General features: G+C 56.7%; 1 protein-coding gene across 10 annotated transcripts in view; it reads left to right on the top strand.

Moving 5' to 3' along the window:
• Positions 1-14,505, top strand: part of FMNL2 (formin like 2) — a 344,928-nt gene that overhangs the window by 236,810 nt on the left and 93,613 nt on the right. For all 10 annotated transcript variants that reach the window (XM_072122505.1, XM_072122503.1, XM_072122510.1 and 7 more), the window contains exons 7-10: positions 1,497-1,605; positions 1,915-1,991; positions 3,571-3,664; positions 6,297-6,371. In XM_072122505.1, the coding sequence (XP_071978606.1) occupies positions 1,497-1,605; positions 1,915-1,991; positions 3,571-3,664; positions 6,297-6,371 (355 nt within the window). The remainder of the gene's footprint in view (positions 1-1,496; positions 1,606-1,914; positions 1,992-3,570; positions 3,665-6,296; positions 6,372-14,505) is intronic.

The following is a 14,505-nucleotide window of genomic DNA, read 5'->3' as shown; positions in this document are numbered from 1 at the left end:
GCTCCATAGAGGATCTCCAGAGCAGCTGACCACTTGTCCATGCTGATGCGGCAGAGCCCACCTGGCTCCATAGAGGATCTCCAGAGCAGCTGACCACTTGTCCATGCTGATGCGGCAGAGCCCACCTGGCTCCATAGAGGATCTCCAGAGCAGCTGACCACTTGTCCATGCTGATGCGGCAGAGCCCACCTGGCTCCATAGAGGATCTCCAGAGCAGCTGACCACTTGTCCATGCTGATGCGGCAGAGCCCACCTGGCTCCATAGAGGATCTCCAGAGCAGCTGACCACTTGTCCATGCTGATGCGGCAGAGCCCACCTGGCTCCATAGAGGATCTCCAGAGCAGCTGACCACTTGTCCATGCTGATGCGGCAGAGCCCACCTGGCTCCATAGAGGATCTCCAGAGCAGCTGACCACTTGTCCATGCTGATGCGGCAGAGCCCACCTGGCTCCATAGAGGATCTCCAGAGCAGCTGACCACTTGTCCATGCTGATGCGGCAGAGCCCACCTGGCTCCATAGAGGATCTCCAGAGCAGCTGACCACTTGTCCATGCTGATGCGGCAGAGCCCACCTGGCTCCATAGGGGATCTCCAGAGCAGCTGACCACTTGTCCATGCTGATGCGGCAGAGCCCACCTGGCTCCATAGAGGATCTCCAGAGCAGCTGACCACTTGTCCATGCTGATGTTCCTGTAAACCACTGGTTCCACAGCCCTGCGAGCCCCAAATAGCAGGAGGGATCATTAGGCCCGCTGCTGCTGTTTTGCTGCTTTTTAAAGCATCACAGTAACAGAATCTCGGCTCCTCTCTGTGTGTCCCTCCCCGGCTGTCGCCATCATGGGCCTCCCACATAACATCTGCCCTGGAGATGGACGCCTGCAGCGGCAGTGCCCCAGGGGGAGGCCTTCTACTCCTGACCTGCAGCCCGGATGTATGTGAAAGAGGCCAACAACAGCACCCAAGGCTCCGGTGACCCCTGCGCCATCATAGTCAGCCCCCCCAGGCTCTAGCTCCTGCTGCCCCCGCATGCTACCGCCCCCCTAGAAAATACCCTCTTTTCTTAAACCCCAGTATAAGTGAATCCCTTTCTTTTCTTGCCCTCCTCTTATAACGCGGACCCTTCTATTCCCCCCTTTATATCAAAAACCTCCTCATTCTTGTTCTACTTCTGTCTATGAAGAGGGCGGCGCCGTGACATTCAGAAACACTTTCTATAAAAGCTCATTTATTGTGATGGTTTTTTTGTAGGGGGGGGGGGGGGGGGGCTATGTATATAATAGTGCTGTAACAATATAACAGGAAGTTTACAATGTAATCTTATACATAGCATAGCGGAGCCTGATGGGAGGAGCATGATGTAAAGATTCAGGGTTCTATATATCTATCTCCGATCCCTACACTGCCGCTGTAATATAACTAAAAAAAACCTGAAATAAGGCATCAGATGAGGCATAACGTGCACCCCTGTACAATGACTATGACACTTGTGTTGCAGGTATAACACGTTGCCCAGTAGACGGACGCTAAAAAATTCAAGATTAGTCTGTAAAAAGGACGACGTCCACGTGTGTGTCATGTGCCTGCGGGCGATCATGAATTACCAGGTAAGTCTCTTCTCTTTCCATAAATCAGAAGTTATTGCAGTGATGAAAGGGTTGTAGTTATTTAATAGGAAATGATTGTATACATTTATCTTCTATATTATTTCTGATGCCACCACTAGGGGGAGCTCTGGAGCTGATCGCATACAAAGTGTTCACCTAGCTCCACCTAATGGTGGCAGAAAGATCTACAACGTATCAATCTATATTATATCAATCTATAGTAGAAAATGTAACTTGTCTTGAGTCATGGAAATGTTTATGTGGAGCCGCGTTATCCCACACGTTGTACAATGTTCTTTCTCTCCGCAGTACGGTTTTAACATGGTCATGTCCCATCCACACGCCGTCAATGAAATTGCACTAAGTCTGAACAATAAAAACCCAAGGTGAGGCTAAGAGGTGCAGGGTCCCCCAAGGTGTAACCCCGGGGGTCTCCCATCATGTAACACAATGTCTATGATGTGTATAGGTCATCTGGATTTAAAGGGCTGTCAATGTTTTTGATAATATAAGGACAAATTTCCAGGAGGCATAATGGAGGGACAGCACAGAGTCTCCCATGGTGTAGAGAAGGAATCTCCTGACCTTTCTGCATTACTAAATATTTATATTTTCCATAAAGTAACAATCCTTATCATATAATATTGTGCTGTTCCTCTGTTATTCCTCCTGGAATATATTTATATTCGTGGAGGGATGAGCATTTCTGTGCATTAATATGCTGAATACTCTCAGTTAGTAGGGAGCTGATTGGTAAGGAATGATAATTGTCAGTCTAGTGATTTGCAGGAGGAATAACAGAGGGAGCACGACATTTAGTCTGGGAGGAGACGCCTCTATGTCCGGAGGGTTACGGCTCCTCTATAAATCTCCTGTGCAGGGCGATGGCTCCATGTTATGGGACCCGCGGCGGAGAGTTGTGCGCTATAACGTGAGCCCCGTGACAGGCGATAACGATATATATAATAACTAGAATGACTAGAGACACAATCAGTTCTCCCGGAGCGGTCGCTGGGGGATCATTGCTCCCTCGGCCCCTTTACCCTCTAACGTGGGGGGACTAGAGGGGGGTTGATAGGTCAGCGCTATCACATGTCTACCTCATTACCAAATTACATTCCCTCTGTTATTCCTCCTGGAAATGGATAAATGAGTTGTAATTCTCCACAATGTAATACAGACCAATCAGAGCTGAGCGTCCCTCACTACATGGAGTCCAGGAGGAATAACAGAGGAGCCGGCACAATGTGTTCCCTGATACAGTCATGGCTGGTGAGGAGCCGGAGGTTGTGGTCCTGATGTCCCCGTCTCCTCCAGTCTTTGATTTCCGCTCGTTTCTAGACATTTGGTTGTTAAATTCTCCAGATGCCAAAATGAGGTCAAATATGTTATTTCTGCCAACGATAAATGAGGACATTTCAGTATTATTTATTATCGCCATAGGAGGATTATTATTGGGGTGTGTAATCTCTGCACATGCTCAGGAGTTATGGGGTGTAAAGGGTAACACCTCCCCTATTCATACATTACACATATAGAGAAACTGTCATCCGGGCCCCGGGACTGTGGGGTCTTCTTATATTTCTTATCCATTCTCCTTCCTTCTAATATCGACTTTTAAATTCTGATAATTAACTTGAAGGACTCCTGGGGTGTTACCAGTGCCCCTCTGTCCTGTAGCTTCACAGGCTGTTATACTGTGCAAGAGTACTGTGGCAGAGGGAGGGGGAAGTGCTGAGCAGGGAGGGGCACACAATGTAACAGCCTGTGCAGCTGCAGCACAGAGGAGCTCTGGTAACACCCCCCAGGAGTCCTCCGGGCTCATTAGGATCATTTTGTATAGATTTTAGAAGGCCGGAGGCCGGGGATGACAAGTATAAGAAAATGACCACAGTCCCGGGGCCTAGAAAAAAACATAACCTAAAAGTTCTGAGGTTCACGGGTTTCACTCTTCTTGTTTTTCAGAACTAAAGCACTTGTCCTGGAGCTGCTGGCAGCCGTCTGCCTCGTCCGCGGGGGACACGAAATTATTTTATCAGCGTTTGATAACTTTAAGGAGGTAAAAGTCTAATCCGAAGTTTTCGTAGTCCAGGAGCGAGACGCCTCTTACACCCCTAAACCTTCCCCATAGGGTGCGGTAAACGTCCAGGCTCGTCCTTACACCGAGGGAGAGCCGGACGCAGATCACCTTATATTCCAGGTCAGCTGCTAGTCAGGTGGGCGGGGTCAGGTGTGCAGGTGCGTCATCAAAGCTCCGCCTACATTTCTCTTTTCGGGTGATTCCTGCCCCCAGCGCCTCCCCGTCCCCTGCGATCTCATCCAAAATCTCAGACACGCTTGACCCCTAACCCCGCCCCCATGACTAGCAGCTGACCTGGAATATAAGGTGATCTGCGTCCGGCTCTCCCTCGTTATCAGGACAAGGCTGGACGTTTACTGCACCCCATGAGGAAGGTTTAGGGGTGTAAGAGGCGTCTCGCTGGTGACAGGTTCCCTTTAAGTCTTGATAATAAACTATTGATAATGATTTATGGAAACATCTAATATTAATTATTAATTATATCTGAGGGGATGTTCTCCCGCCCTCCCATAGTGCACTGCTCCTCCTGGGCATCTCCCTGCACCATAGGGGAGGCTCTGCCAATCACTGGCTGCGGTCAAGATCTCCTCATCCCCTGAGTGGCTTCCAGGTGATTCCTGAGATTTTGGGAGACACCCAGGAGAGGCAGCTCATCCAATCACTGGTCGGCATGGAGATGACCTCATCCTGTGGTTGGCTTAGTGGTTTCTCATGTGATTCCTGAGGTTTTGGGAGACGCCCATGAGGAGCTGCTCCTCCAATCTCTGGTTGGTATGGAGATGACCTCATCCTGTGCTTGGCTGAGCGGCTTCTCAGGTGATTCCTGAGGTTTTGGGAGACGCCCAGGAGAGGCAGCTCATCCAATCACTGGTTGGTATGGAGATGACCTCATCCTGTGATTAGCTGAGCGGCTTCCAGGTGATTCCTGAGGTTTTGGGAGACGCCCAGGAGAGGCTGCTCCTCCAATCACTGGTCGGTATGGAGATGACCTCATCCTGTGGTTGGCTTAGTGGTTTCTCATGTGATTCCTGAGGTTTTGGGAGACGCCCATGAGGAGCTGCTCCTCCAATCTCTGGTTGGTATGGAGATGACCTCATCCTGTGCTTGGCTGAGCGGCTTCTCAGGTGATTCCTGAGGTTTTGGGAGACGCCCAGGAGAGGCAGCTCATCCAATCACTGGTTGGTATGGAGATGACCTCATCCTGTGATTAGCTGAGCGGCTTCCAGGTGATTCCTGAGGTTTTGGGAGACGCCCAGGAGAGGCTGCTCCTCCAATCACTGGTCGGTATGGAGATGACCTCATCCTGTAGTTGGCTGAGCAGCTTCCAGGTGATTCCTGAGGTTTTGGGAGACGCCCATAAGGAGCTGCTCATCCAATCACTGGTCGGTATGGAGATGACCTCATCCTGTAGTTGGCTGAGCGGCTTCCAGGTGATTCCTGAGGTTTTGGGAGACGCCCATAAGGAGCTGCTCATCCAATCACTGGTCGGTATGGAGATGACCTCATCCTGTGGTTGGCTTAGTGGTTTCTCATGTGATTCCTGGTGTTGGGAGACGCCCATGAGGAGCAGCGCAGTAAACCCACCTGGATGCCTCCGAGGTTTATAGGAAGTAACAAGACCGATAGATGGACCTCCAAGCATCAAGCATAACAATAAAAACCTGAAATCTAAAAATAAAAAACTAAAACTAATGGCAGCAACTTAACTAAATAAACAAACGCTGCGACATTTCCTGTAGATAATGGAACAAATAAGCGGAAAAACGAGTGGCGTTATTGATGTGAGGGACGCGGGGTCAGGGCTGATTATTGGGGGGGGGGGGCTGATACAACACCCCCCCCCCCAATCCCCCAATAATAACTCAAGTGATGGAAATGGATTTTCCACTTTCCTAACAAACTTCATCCTAACAAAGTTAAAAAAACATAAATTGTCACTTAAAGAGAAAGTAAAACCTGAACTGATTGGAAGCTGTGAAATAAACGTGATGGGGGAGGGGTCTCCATCGTTATCTTAATTATAGTAACGTATTTGCATGAAGTAAGTGGCATCTCCGTGGTAACCACAATAAAATACTCTGGGGATGTTTTGTCCTGTGGTGCAGCGTCGCCCTCCGGTCCGGAGCCCCACACGCCGGAGATCTCCCGGATAATTCCTTTGTTACAGAATAGGAAGATTTTTGTGTCTGTGTTTTTATAGATTTTTATCCTCTGAGACGCGTGACTATAACAGTATAAAGGATTTACAGTTTTATAATATTTTGGTTCCATTATTGTTACTTGTCAGTTCTTATGTTCGATGATCTGTTCCGGTCTTTATGAGACTTCAGAACCTGCAGCGATCATAGACAATTCTCCATATACTGCAGGATCAGACCCCCTGGGGCTAAAGAACCCTGAGGGGAGGGGGGAGGGGGGTCTAACAATAAAGACCTGAGAACAGAAGCTTCCTGAGACTTCTCTCCATGAATGTATCGGTGGTGTTAGGAGGTGTAATATGGTCATTGGCCTGCGGGGGCGCTGCTCATTGTAGGGACTTCCTGTGCAGAGCGTACATCTCACCTCATTTTCTTAGGATTTTGACTTTTTCTTGTCTTTTTTGTCCTTCAAGGTTTGTGGTGAGAAACAGCGTTTCGAGAAGCTGATGGAACATTTCAGGAATGAAGATAATAATATAGATTTCATGGTAACGTTCTCAGCCTCCACATTAAGAATGAAGATTTCTGACGTTTTACAATCTCTTCGCCGAATATAAACCGTCGCTAGTTTCCGGAGTCTCGTGTATAGATATACCCTATAACCCTGTGCTGTTACCTGGGAATCTGCTTGACCTTTGACCCTTATGTTTCATTTGACAGAAAGTGAGAGTATTGGAGTAATGTTTTAAGCTCCGCCCCTGAACCTTCGCCAACTGTCCCCACCCCCGCAGAGTACAATCCCCCTCACAGAGAGGATATTGGGGCAAGGAGCTGGGACAGACCCCAATATCATCAGGGCGCGTCTCACACAATGTGGGGCAGTTGGGGGGTGCACAGTGATGATAACATTTGCGGTCCCCTCTTCTGATACAGTCTGAAAGCTGTGATTCTTATCTTTGATATGACACCAGAAGCTTATTACTAGGTGCAATAGAACCCAATATATGGTGCTTCCCATGCAGCCTCTAAAAGTGACTCGTCTCAGGCAGAATTCAGGCAGCTCATTTGCATATGATTTTGGAGAAGATTTTTTTTGCATGTGAGATTTCACATAAATGGGGAATTCTAGAACATTTCATCCTGAACCTGAGGGGCTGGGAGAGTAATGGGGTAGAAGCCGCTGATCGCATCCCTTTAATGATTCCTTGGGGTGACTGGAGGTGAAAACCCTAGAAATCATCCCGCGCACAGATACCAGGCGCCAGCGGACGGATATCAAGGACATGTTCCCCTTCCGCTTCCTGACTGCGACTTTGTAGGTTATTGAGTGCAGGGGATGACCCCCAAAATCAGAGCCCCCCTTTATTTCCCTGTGACTATTATTACAGTGATGGGAGGGGCTGCAATACCAGCCGCAGCCTGGGGTTAAGCTCGGGGGCGCTGTAACTTTTCATGAAGCTGCAGACCTCGGCCCCCGGAGAATCCATCACCAGAAGCCGCTGCCTCCAAAAGAAGATAATTGTATAAAATGTAAGGTCATCAGAACCATCCGGGACGTTCTGGCCCAGTTATATGAAGCCTCTGGACCGGTGCTGGTGTAGCCCTTCCCTGTTTAACCCTTTGTGTCCCCATGGATTCTCTTCTGTTGATTTTCAGTAGAATATTCTGTGTCCTTGCGGATCTGTCGGCAGATAAAGCCTCATGGTCAGCGGCTATTTAAAGGGATCCTCCTATAATTCATGCGCTCGTTATACAGGGAGAGCCTTGGGGGTCGGGGCCTCAGGTTCACTTATATTCCAGGGATGAAAATTCTTCCTTTTACTAGAGTTATATTATATCATTCTGACTACAACCACCAGGGGGAGCCTCAGCGGACAGATGTCTCGTGCAGCCAGTGAATGTGTCCTCTCAGTGTGGATGAGTTATTCCTGACGCTGCCGGAGCATCTCCACCAGACATCACATTAACAGGAGATCCCTCCCCCTCCCCACCACGCAGGCTGTTATGGGCAAGTAGTGACCAATAGCAAAGAAAACACCTGGGGTGAGAGAGAAAACTTACTGTAACCTGCAGCAGCCATGTCTTAGTCTTTCCACTTCTCTCGTCTTCATAGACGTCTATGGGAAGCAGGAACCTGATCCCTCAGCGAGTTGATAGTTTGTGTCTCCAGGTGGATTTAGGAGGGAAGTCCTAGCGAGTCGAATCACTTTTAAAGCTTGTGATGAAGGAAAGGAAACTGATAAAGTATAAATCCATGTCTATGCAGACAAAATGGAGAATTAGTGATTTCTATTCTGCGGATAATATAAGATGGCGGAGGATGCGGCTCTTCCACCAATCAGCTCCATTCTGTGTGCAGTGGCCAGGCCGGGTAACTGCAGCTTCATGCACACTCCAGGTGGAGGAATATTGGGGGTCAGTGTTTGACCCTTCTCATGACCTTTCCTTTGGACTGACACAATGAAGTCCAGGGCACCCAATGTATTGGGGGGGGGGAGGGGCGCAGATTCAATGGAACAATTGGTTGGAGCCGCCTCCTCCCTGTCCACCTCCGTCGGGTCATTGCTGGTTTTCCTCCTCTGTCTCTCACTTCTTTCCCCTCCCACTTGACCAAGTACAAATCGGAGGGGGGCAAACTGAGACAGAAAGGTGGAAAGTGGGACCGAGCAGCGCTGCATCACACAAAGGGACCGTGTCTAGTATACGAGGGGCCCCACAGAATGCCCAGCACCCCCCTACCTACAGGTCAGCCATATACTCTACAGAAGAGGGGAACCTCGTGAGCTCCACAACCAGTCAGGGCTCCACTGGGCTCCATCTGCTGCGGTGATGGTAATGTGAACGCGGCTTTATAGTTGTGTAGCGCAGGACATGGACAATTCTGAATGGTAACGTCCACAATTACAGAGAATAACACATCCCGGGTGACATGGAGGGTGCGGGAGCAGGGACGGGTGACATGGAGGGTGCGGGAGCAGGGACGGGTGACATGAGGGTGACATGGAGGGTGCGGGAGCAGGGACGGGTGACATGGAGGGTGCGGGAGCAGGGACGGGTGACATGGAGGGTGCGGGAGCAGGGACGGGTGACATGGAGGGTGCGGGAGCAGGGACGGGTGACACGGAGGGTACGGGAGCAGGGACGGGTGACACGGAGGGTGCGGGAGCAGGGACGGGTGACACGGAGGGTACGGGAGCAGGGACGGGTGACATGGAGGGTGCGGGAGCAGGGTCGGGTGGAGGGTGCGGGAGCAGGGACGGGTGACACGGAGGGTACGGGAGCAGGGTCGGGTGACATGGAGGGTGCGGGAGCAGGGACGGGTGACATGGAGGGTGACATGGAGGGTGACATGGAGGGTGCGGGAGCAGGGTCGGGTGACATGGAGGGTGCGGGAGCAGGGACGGGTGACATGGAGGGTGACATGGAGGGTGACATGGAGGGTGCGGGAGCAGGGACGGGTGACATGGAGGGTGCGGGAGCAGGGACGGGTGACATGGAGGGTGACATGGAGGGTGCGGGAGCAGGGACGGGTGACATGGAGGGTGCGGGAGCAGGGTCGGGTGACATGGAGGGTGCGGGAGCAGGGTCGGGTGACATGGAGGGTGCGGGAGCAGGGTCGGGTGACATGGAGGGTGCGGGAGCAGGGACGGGTGACATGGAGGGTGCGGGAGCAGGGACGGGTGACATGGAGGGTGCGGGAGCAGGGACGGGTGACATGGAGGGTGCGGGAGCAGGGACGGGTGACATGGAGGGTGCGGGAGCAGGGACGGGTGACATGGAGGGTGCGGGAGCAGGGACGGGTGACATGGAGGGTGCGGGAGCAGGGACGGGTGACATGGAGGGTGCGGGAGCAGGGACGGGTGACATGGAGGGTGACATGGAGGGTGCGGGAGCAGGGACGGGTGACATGGAGGGTGCGGGAGCAGGGACGGGTGACATGGAGGGTGTGGGAGCAGGGACGGGTGACATGGAGGGTGTGGGAGCAGGGACGGGTGACATGGAGGGTGACATGGAGGGTGCGGGAGCAGGGACGGGTGACATGGAGGGTGCGGGAGCAGGGACGGGTGACATGGAGGGTGCGGGAGCAGGGACGGGTGACATGGAGGGTGCGGGAGCAGGGACGGGTGACATGGAGGGTGCGGGAGCAGGGACGGGTGACATGGAGGGTGCGGGAGCAGGGTCGGGTGACATGGAGGGTGACATGGAGGGTGCGGGAGCAGGGTCGGGTGACATGGAGGGTGACATGGAGGGTGCGGGAGCAGGGACGGGTGACATGGAGGGTGACATGGAGGGTGCGGGAGCAGGGACGGGTGACATGGAGGGTGCGGGAGCAGGGACGGGTGACATGGAGGGTGCGGGAGCAGGGACGGGTGACATGGAGGGTGTGGGAGCAGGGTCGGGTGACATGGAGGGTGACATGGAGGGTGCGGGAGCAGGGTCGGGTGACATGGAGGGTGACATGGAGGGTGCGGGAGCAGGGACGGGTGACATGGAGGGTGCGGGAGCAGGGACGGGTGACATGGAGGGTGCGGGAGCAGGGACGGGTGACATGGAGGGTGCGGGAGCAGGGTCGGGTGACATGGCGGGTGCGGGAGCAAGGACGGGTGACATGGAGGGTGCGGGAGCAGGGTCGGGTGACATGGAGGGTGTGGGAGCAGGGACGGGTGACATGGAGGGTGCGGGAGCAGGGACGGTGACATGGAGGGTGCGGGAGCAGGGTCGGGTGACATGGAGGGTGCGGGAGCAGGGTCGGGTGACATGGAGGGTGCGGGAGCAGGGACGGGTGACATGGAGGGTGCGGGAGCAGGGACGGGTGACATGGAGGGTGACATGGAGGGTGCGGGAGCAGGGTCGGGTGACATGGAGGGTGCAGGAGCAGGGACGGGTGACATGGAGGGTGCGGGAGCAGGGACGGGTGACATGGAGGGTGTGGGAGCAGGGTCGGGTGACATGGAGGGTGACATGGAGGGTGCGGGAGCAGGGACGGGTGACATGGAGGGTGTGGGAGCAGGGTCGGGTGACATGGAGGGTGACATGGAGGGTGCGGGAGCAGGGACGGGTGACATGGAGGGTGCGGGAGCAGGGACGGGTGACATGGAGGGTGCGGGAGCAGGGACGGGTGACATGGAGGGTGTGGGAGCAGGGACGGGTGACATGGAGGGTGTGGGAGCAGGGACGGGTGACATGGAGGGTGACATGGAGGGTGCGGGAGCAGGGACGGGTGACATGGAGGGTGCGGGAGCAGGGACGGGTGACATGGAGGGTGACATGGAGGGTGCGGGAGCAGGGACGGGTGACATGGAGGGTGACATGGAGGGTGCGGGAGCAGGGACGGGTGACATGGAGGGTGACATGGAGGGTGCGGGAGCAGGGACGGGTGATGTGGAGGGTGCGGGAGCAGGGACGGGTGACATGGAGGGTGCGGGAGCAGGGACGGGTGACATGGAGGGTGCGGGAGCAGGGACGGGTGACATGGAGGGTGCGGGAGCAGGGACGGGTGACATGGAGGGTGTGGGAGCAGGGTCGGGTGACATGGAGGGTGACATGGAGGGTGCGGGAGCAGGGTCGGGTGACATGGAGGGTGACATGGAGGGTGCGGGAGCAGGGACGGGTGACATGGAGGGTGACATGGAGGGTGACATGGAGGGTGCGGGAGCAGGGACGGGTGACATGGAGGGTGCGGGAGCAGGGTCGGGTGACATGGAGGGTGACATGGAGGGTGCGGGAGCAGGGTCGGGTGACATGGAGGGTGACATGGAGGGTGCAGGAGCAGGGACGGGTGACATGGAGGGTGTGGGAGCAGGGTCGGGTGACATGGAGGGTGACATGGAGGGTGCGGGAGCAGGGACGGGTGACATGGAGGGTGCGGGAGCAGGGACGGGTGACATGGAGGGTGCGGGAGCAGGGACGGGTGACATGGAGGGTGCGGGAGCAGGGACGGGTGACATGGAGGGTGCGGGAGCAGGGACGGGTGACATGGAGGGTGCGGGAGCAGGGACGGGTGACATGGAGGGTGCGGGAGCAGGGACGGGTGACATGGAGGGTGCGGGAGCAGGGACGGGTGACATGGAGGGTGCGGGAGCAGGGACGGGTGACATGGAGGGTGCGGGAGCAGGGTCGGGTGACATGGAGGGTGACATGGAGGGTGCGGGAGCAGGGACGGGTGACATGGAGGGTGCGGGAGCAGGGACGGGTGACATGGAGGGTGCGGGAGCAGGGTCGGGTGACATGGAGGGTGCGGGAGCAGGGACGGGTGACATGGAGGGTGTGGGAGCAGGGTCGGGTGACATGGAGGGTGACATGGAGGGTGCGGGAGCAGGGTCGGGTGACATGGAGGGTGACATGGAGGGTGCGGGAGCAGGGTCGGGTGACATGGAGGGTGACATGGAGGGTGCGGGAGCAGGGACGGGTGACATGGAGGGTGACATGGAGGGTGCGGGAGCAGGGACGGGTGACATGGAGGGTGCGGGAGCAGGGACGGGTGACATGGAGGGTGTGGGAGCAGGGTCGGGTGACATGGAGGGTGACATGGAGGGTGTGGGAGCAGGGTCGGGTGACATGGAGGGTGACATGGAGGGTGCGGGAGCAGGGACGGGTGACATGGAGGGTGACATGGAGGGTGCGGGAGCAGGGACGGGTGACATGGAGGGTGCGGGAGCAGGGACGGGTGACATGGAGGGTGCGGGAGCAGGGACGGGTGACATGGAGGGTGTGGGAGCAGGGTCGGGTGACATGGAGGGTGACATGGAGGGTGCGGGAGCAGGGTCGGGTGACATGGAGGGTGACATGGAGGGTGCGGGAGCAGGGACGGGTGACATGGAGGGTGCGGGAGCAGGGTCGGGTGACATGGAGGGTGCGGGAGCAGGGACGGGTGACATGGAGGGTGCGGGAGCAGGGACGGGTGACATGGAGGGTGACATGGAGGGTGCGGGAGCAGGGTCGGGTGACATGGAGGGTGCGGGAGCAGGGACGGGTGACATGGAGGGTGCGGGAGCAGGGACGGGTGACATGGAGGGTGCGGGAGCAGGGACGGGTGACATGGAGGGTGTGGGAGCAGGGTCGGGTGACATGGAGGGTGACATGGAGGGTGCGGGAGCAGGGACGGGTGACATGGAGGGTGTGGGAGCAGGGTCGGGTGACATGGAGGGTGACATGGAGGGTGCGGGAGCAGGGACGGGTGACATGGAGGGTGCGGGAGCAGGGACGGGTGACATGGAGGGTGCGGGAGCAGGGACGGGTGACATGGAGGGTGCGGGAGCAGGGACGGGTGACATGGAGGGTGACATGGAGGGTGCGGGAGCAGGGACGGGTGACATGGAGGGTGCGGGAGCAGGGACGGGTGACATGGAGGGTGCGGGAGCAGGGACGGGTGACATGGAGGGTGACATGGAGGGTGCGGGAGCAGGGACGGGTGACATGGAGGGTGACATGGAGGGTGCGGGAGCAGGGACGGGTGACATGGAGGGTGACATGGAGGGTGCGGGAGCAGGGACGGGTGATGTGGAGGGTGCGGGAGCAGGGACGGGTGACATGGAGGGTGCGGGAGCAGGGACGGGTGACATGGAGGGTGCGGGAGCAGGGACGGGTGACATGGAGGGTGTGGGAGCAGGGTCGGGTGACATGGAGGGTGACATGGAGGGTGCGGGAGCAGGGTCGGGTGACATGGAGGGTGACATGGAGGGTGCGGGAGCAGGGACGGGTGACATGGAGGGTGCGGGAGCAGGGACGGGTGACATGGAGGGTGACATGGAGGGTGCGGGAGCAGGGACGGGTGACATGGAGGGTGCGGGAGCAGGGTCGGGTGACATGGAGGGTGACATGGAGGGTGCGGGAGCAGGGACGGGTGACATGGAGGGTGTGGGAGCAGGGTCGGGTGACATGGAGGGTGACATGGAGGGTGCGGGAGCAGGGACGGGTGACATGGAGGGTGCAGGAGCAGGGACGGGTGACATGGAGGGTGCGGGAGCAGGGTCGGGTGACATGGAGGGTGTGGGAGCAGGGTCGGGTGACATGGAGGGTGACATGGAGGGTGCGGGAGCAGGGACGGGTGACATGGAGGGTGACATGGAGGGTGCGGGAGCAGGGACGGGTGACATGGAGGGTGCGGGAGCAGGGTCGGGTGACATGGAGGGTGTGGGAGCAGGGTCGGGTGACATGGAGGGTGCGGGAGCAGGGACGGGTGACATGGAGGGTGACATGGAGGGTGCGGGAGCAGGGACGGGTGACATGGAGGGTGTGGGAGCAGGGTCGGGTGACATGGAGGGTGCGCGAGCAGGGTCGGGTGACATGGAGGGTGACATGGAGGGTGCGGGAGCAGGGACGGGTGACATGGAGGGTGACATGGAGGGTGCGGGAGCAGGGACGGGTGACATGGAGGGTGCGGGAGCAGGGACGGGTGACATGGAGGGTGCGGGAGCAGGGTCGGGTGACATGGAGGGTGCCGGAGCAGGGTCGGGTGACATGGAGGGTGACATGGAGGGTGCGGGAGCAGGGACGGGTGACATGGAGGGTGACATGGAGGGTGCGGGAGCAGGGACGGGTGACATGGAGGGTGCGGGAGCAGGGACGGGTGATGTGGAGGGTGCGGGAGCAGGGTCGGGTGACATGGAGGGTGACATGGAGGGTGCGGGAGCAGGGACGGGTGACATGGAGGGTGCGGGAGCAGGGTCGGGTGACATGGAG

The sequence above is a fragment of the Engystomops pustulosus genome, chromosome 8 (genome assembly GCF_040894005.1).
Source record: "Engystomops pustulosus chromosome 8, aEngPut4.maternal, whole genome shotgun sequence".
NCBI lineage: Eukaryota > Metazoa > Chordata > Amphibia > Anura > Leptodactylidae > Engystomops > Engystomops pustulosus.
Note: the sequence above shows the minus strand (reverse complement) of the source record. Positions and strands in the feature narration are given on the sequence as shown.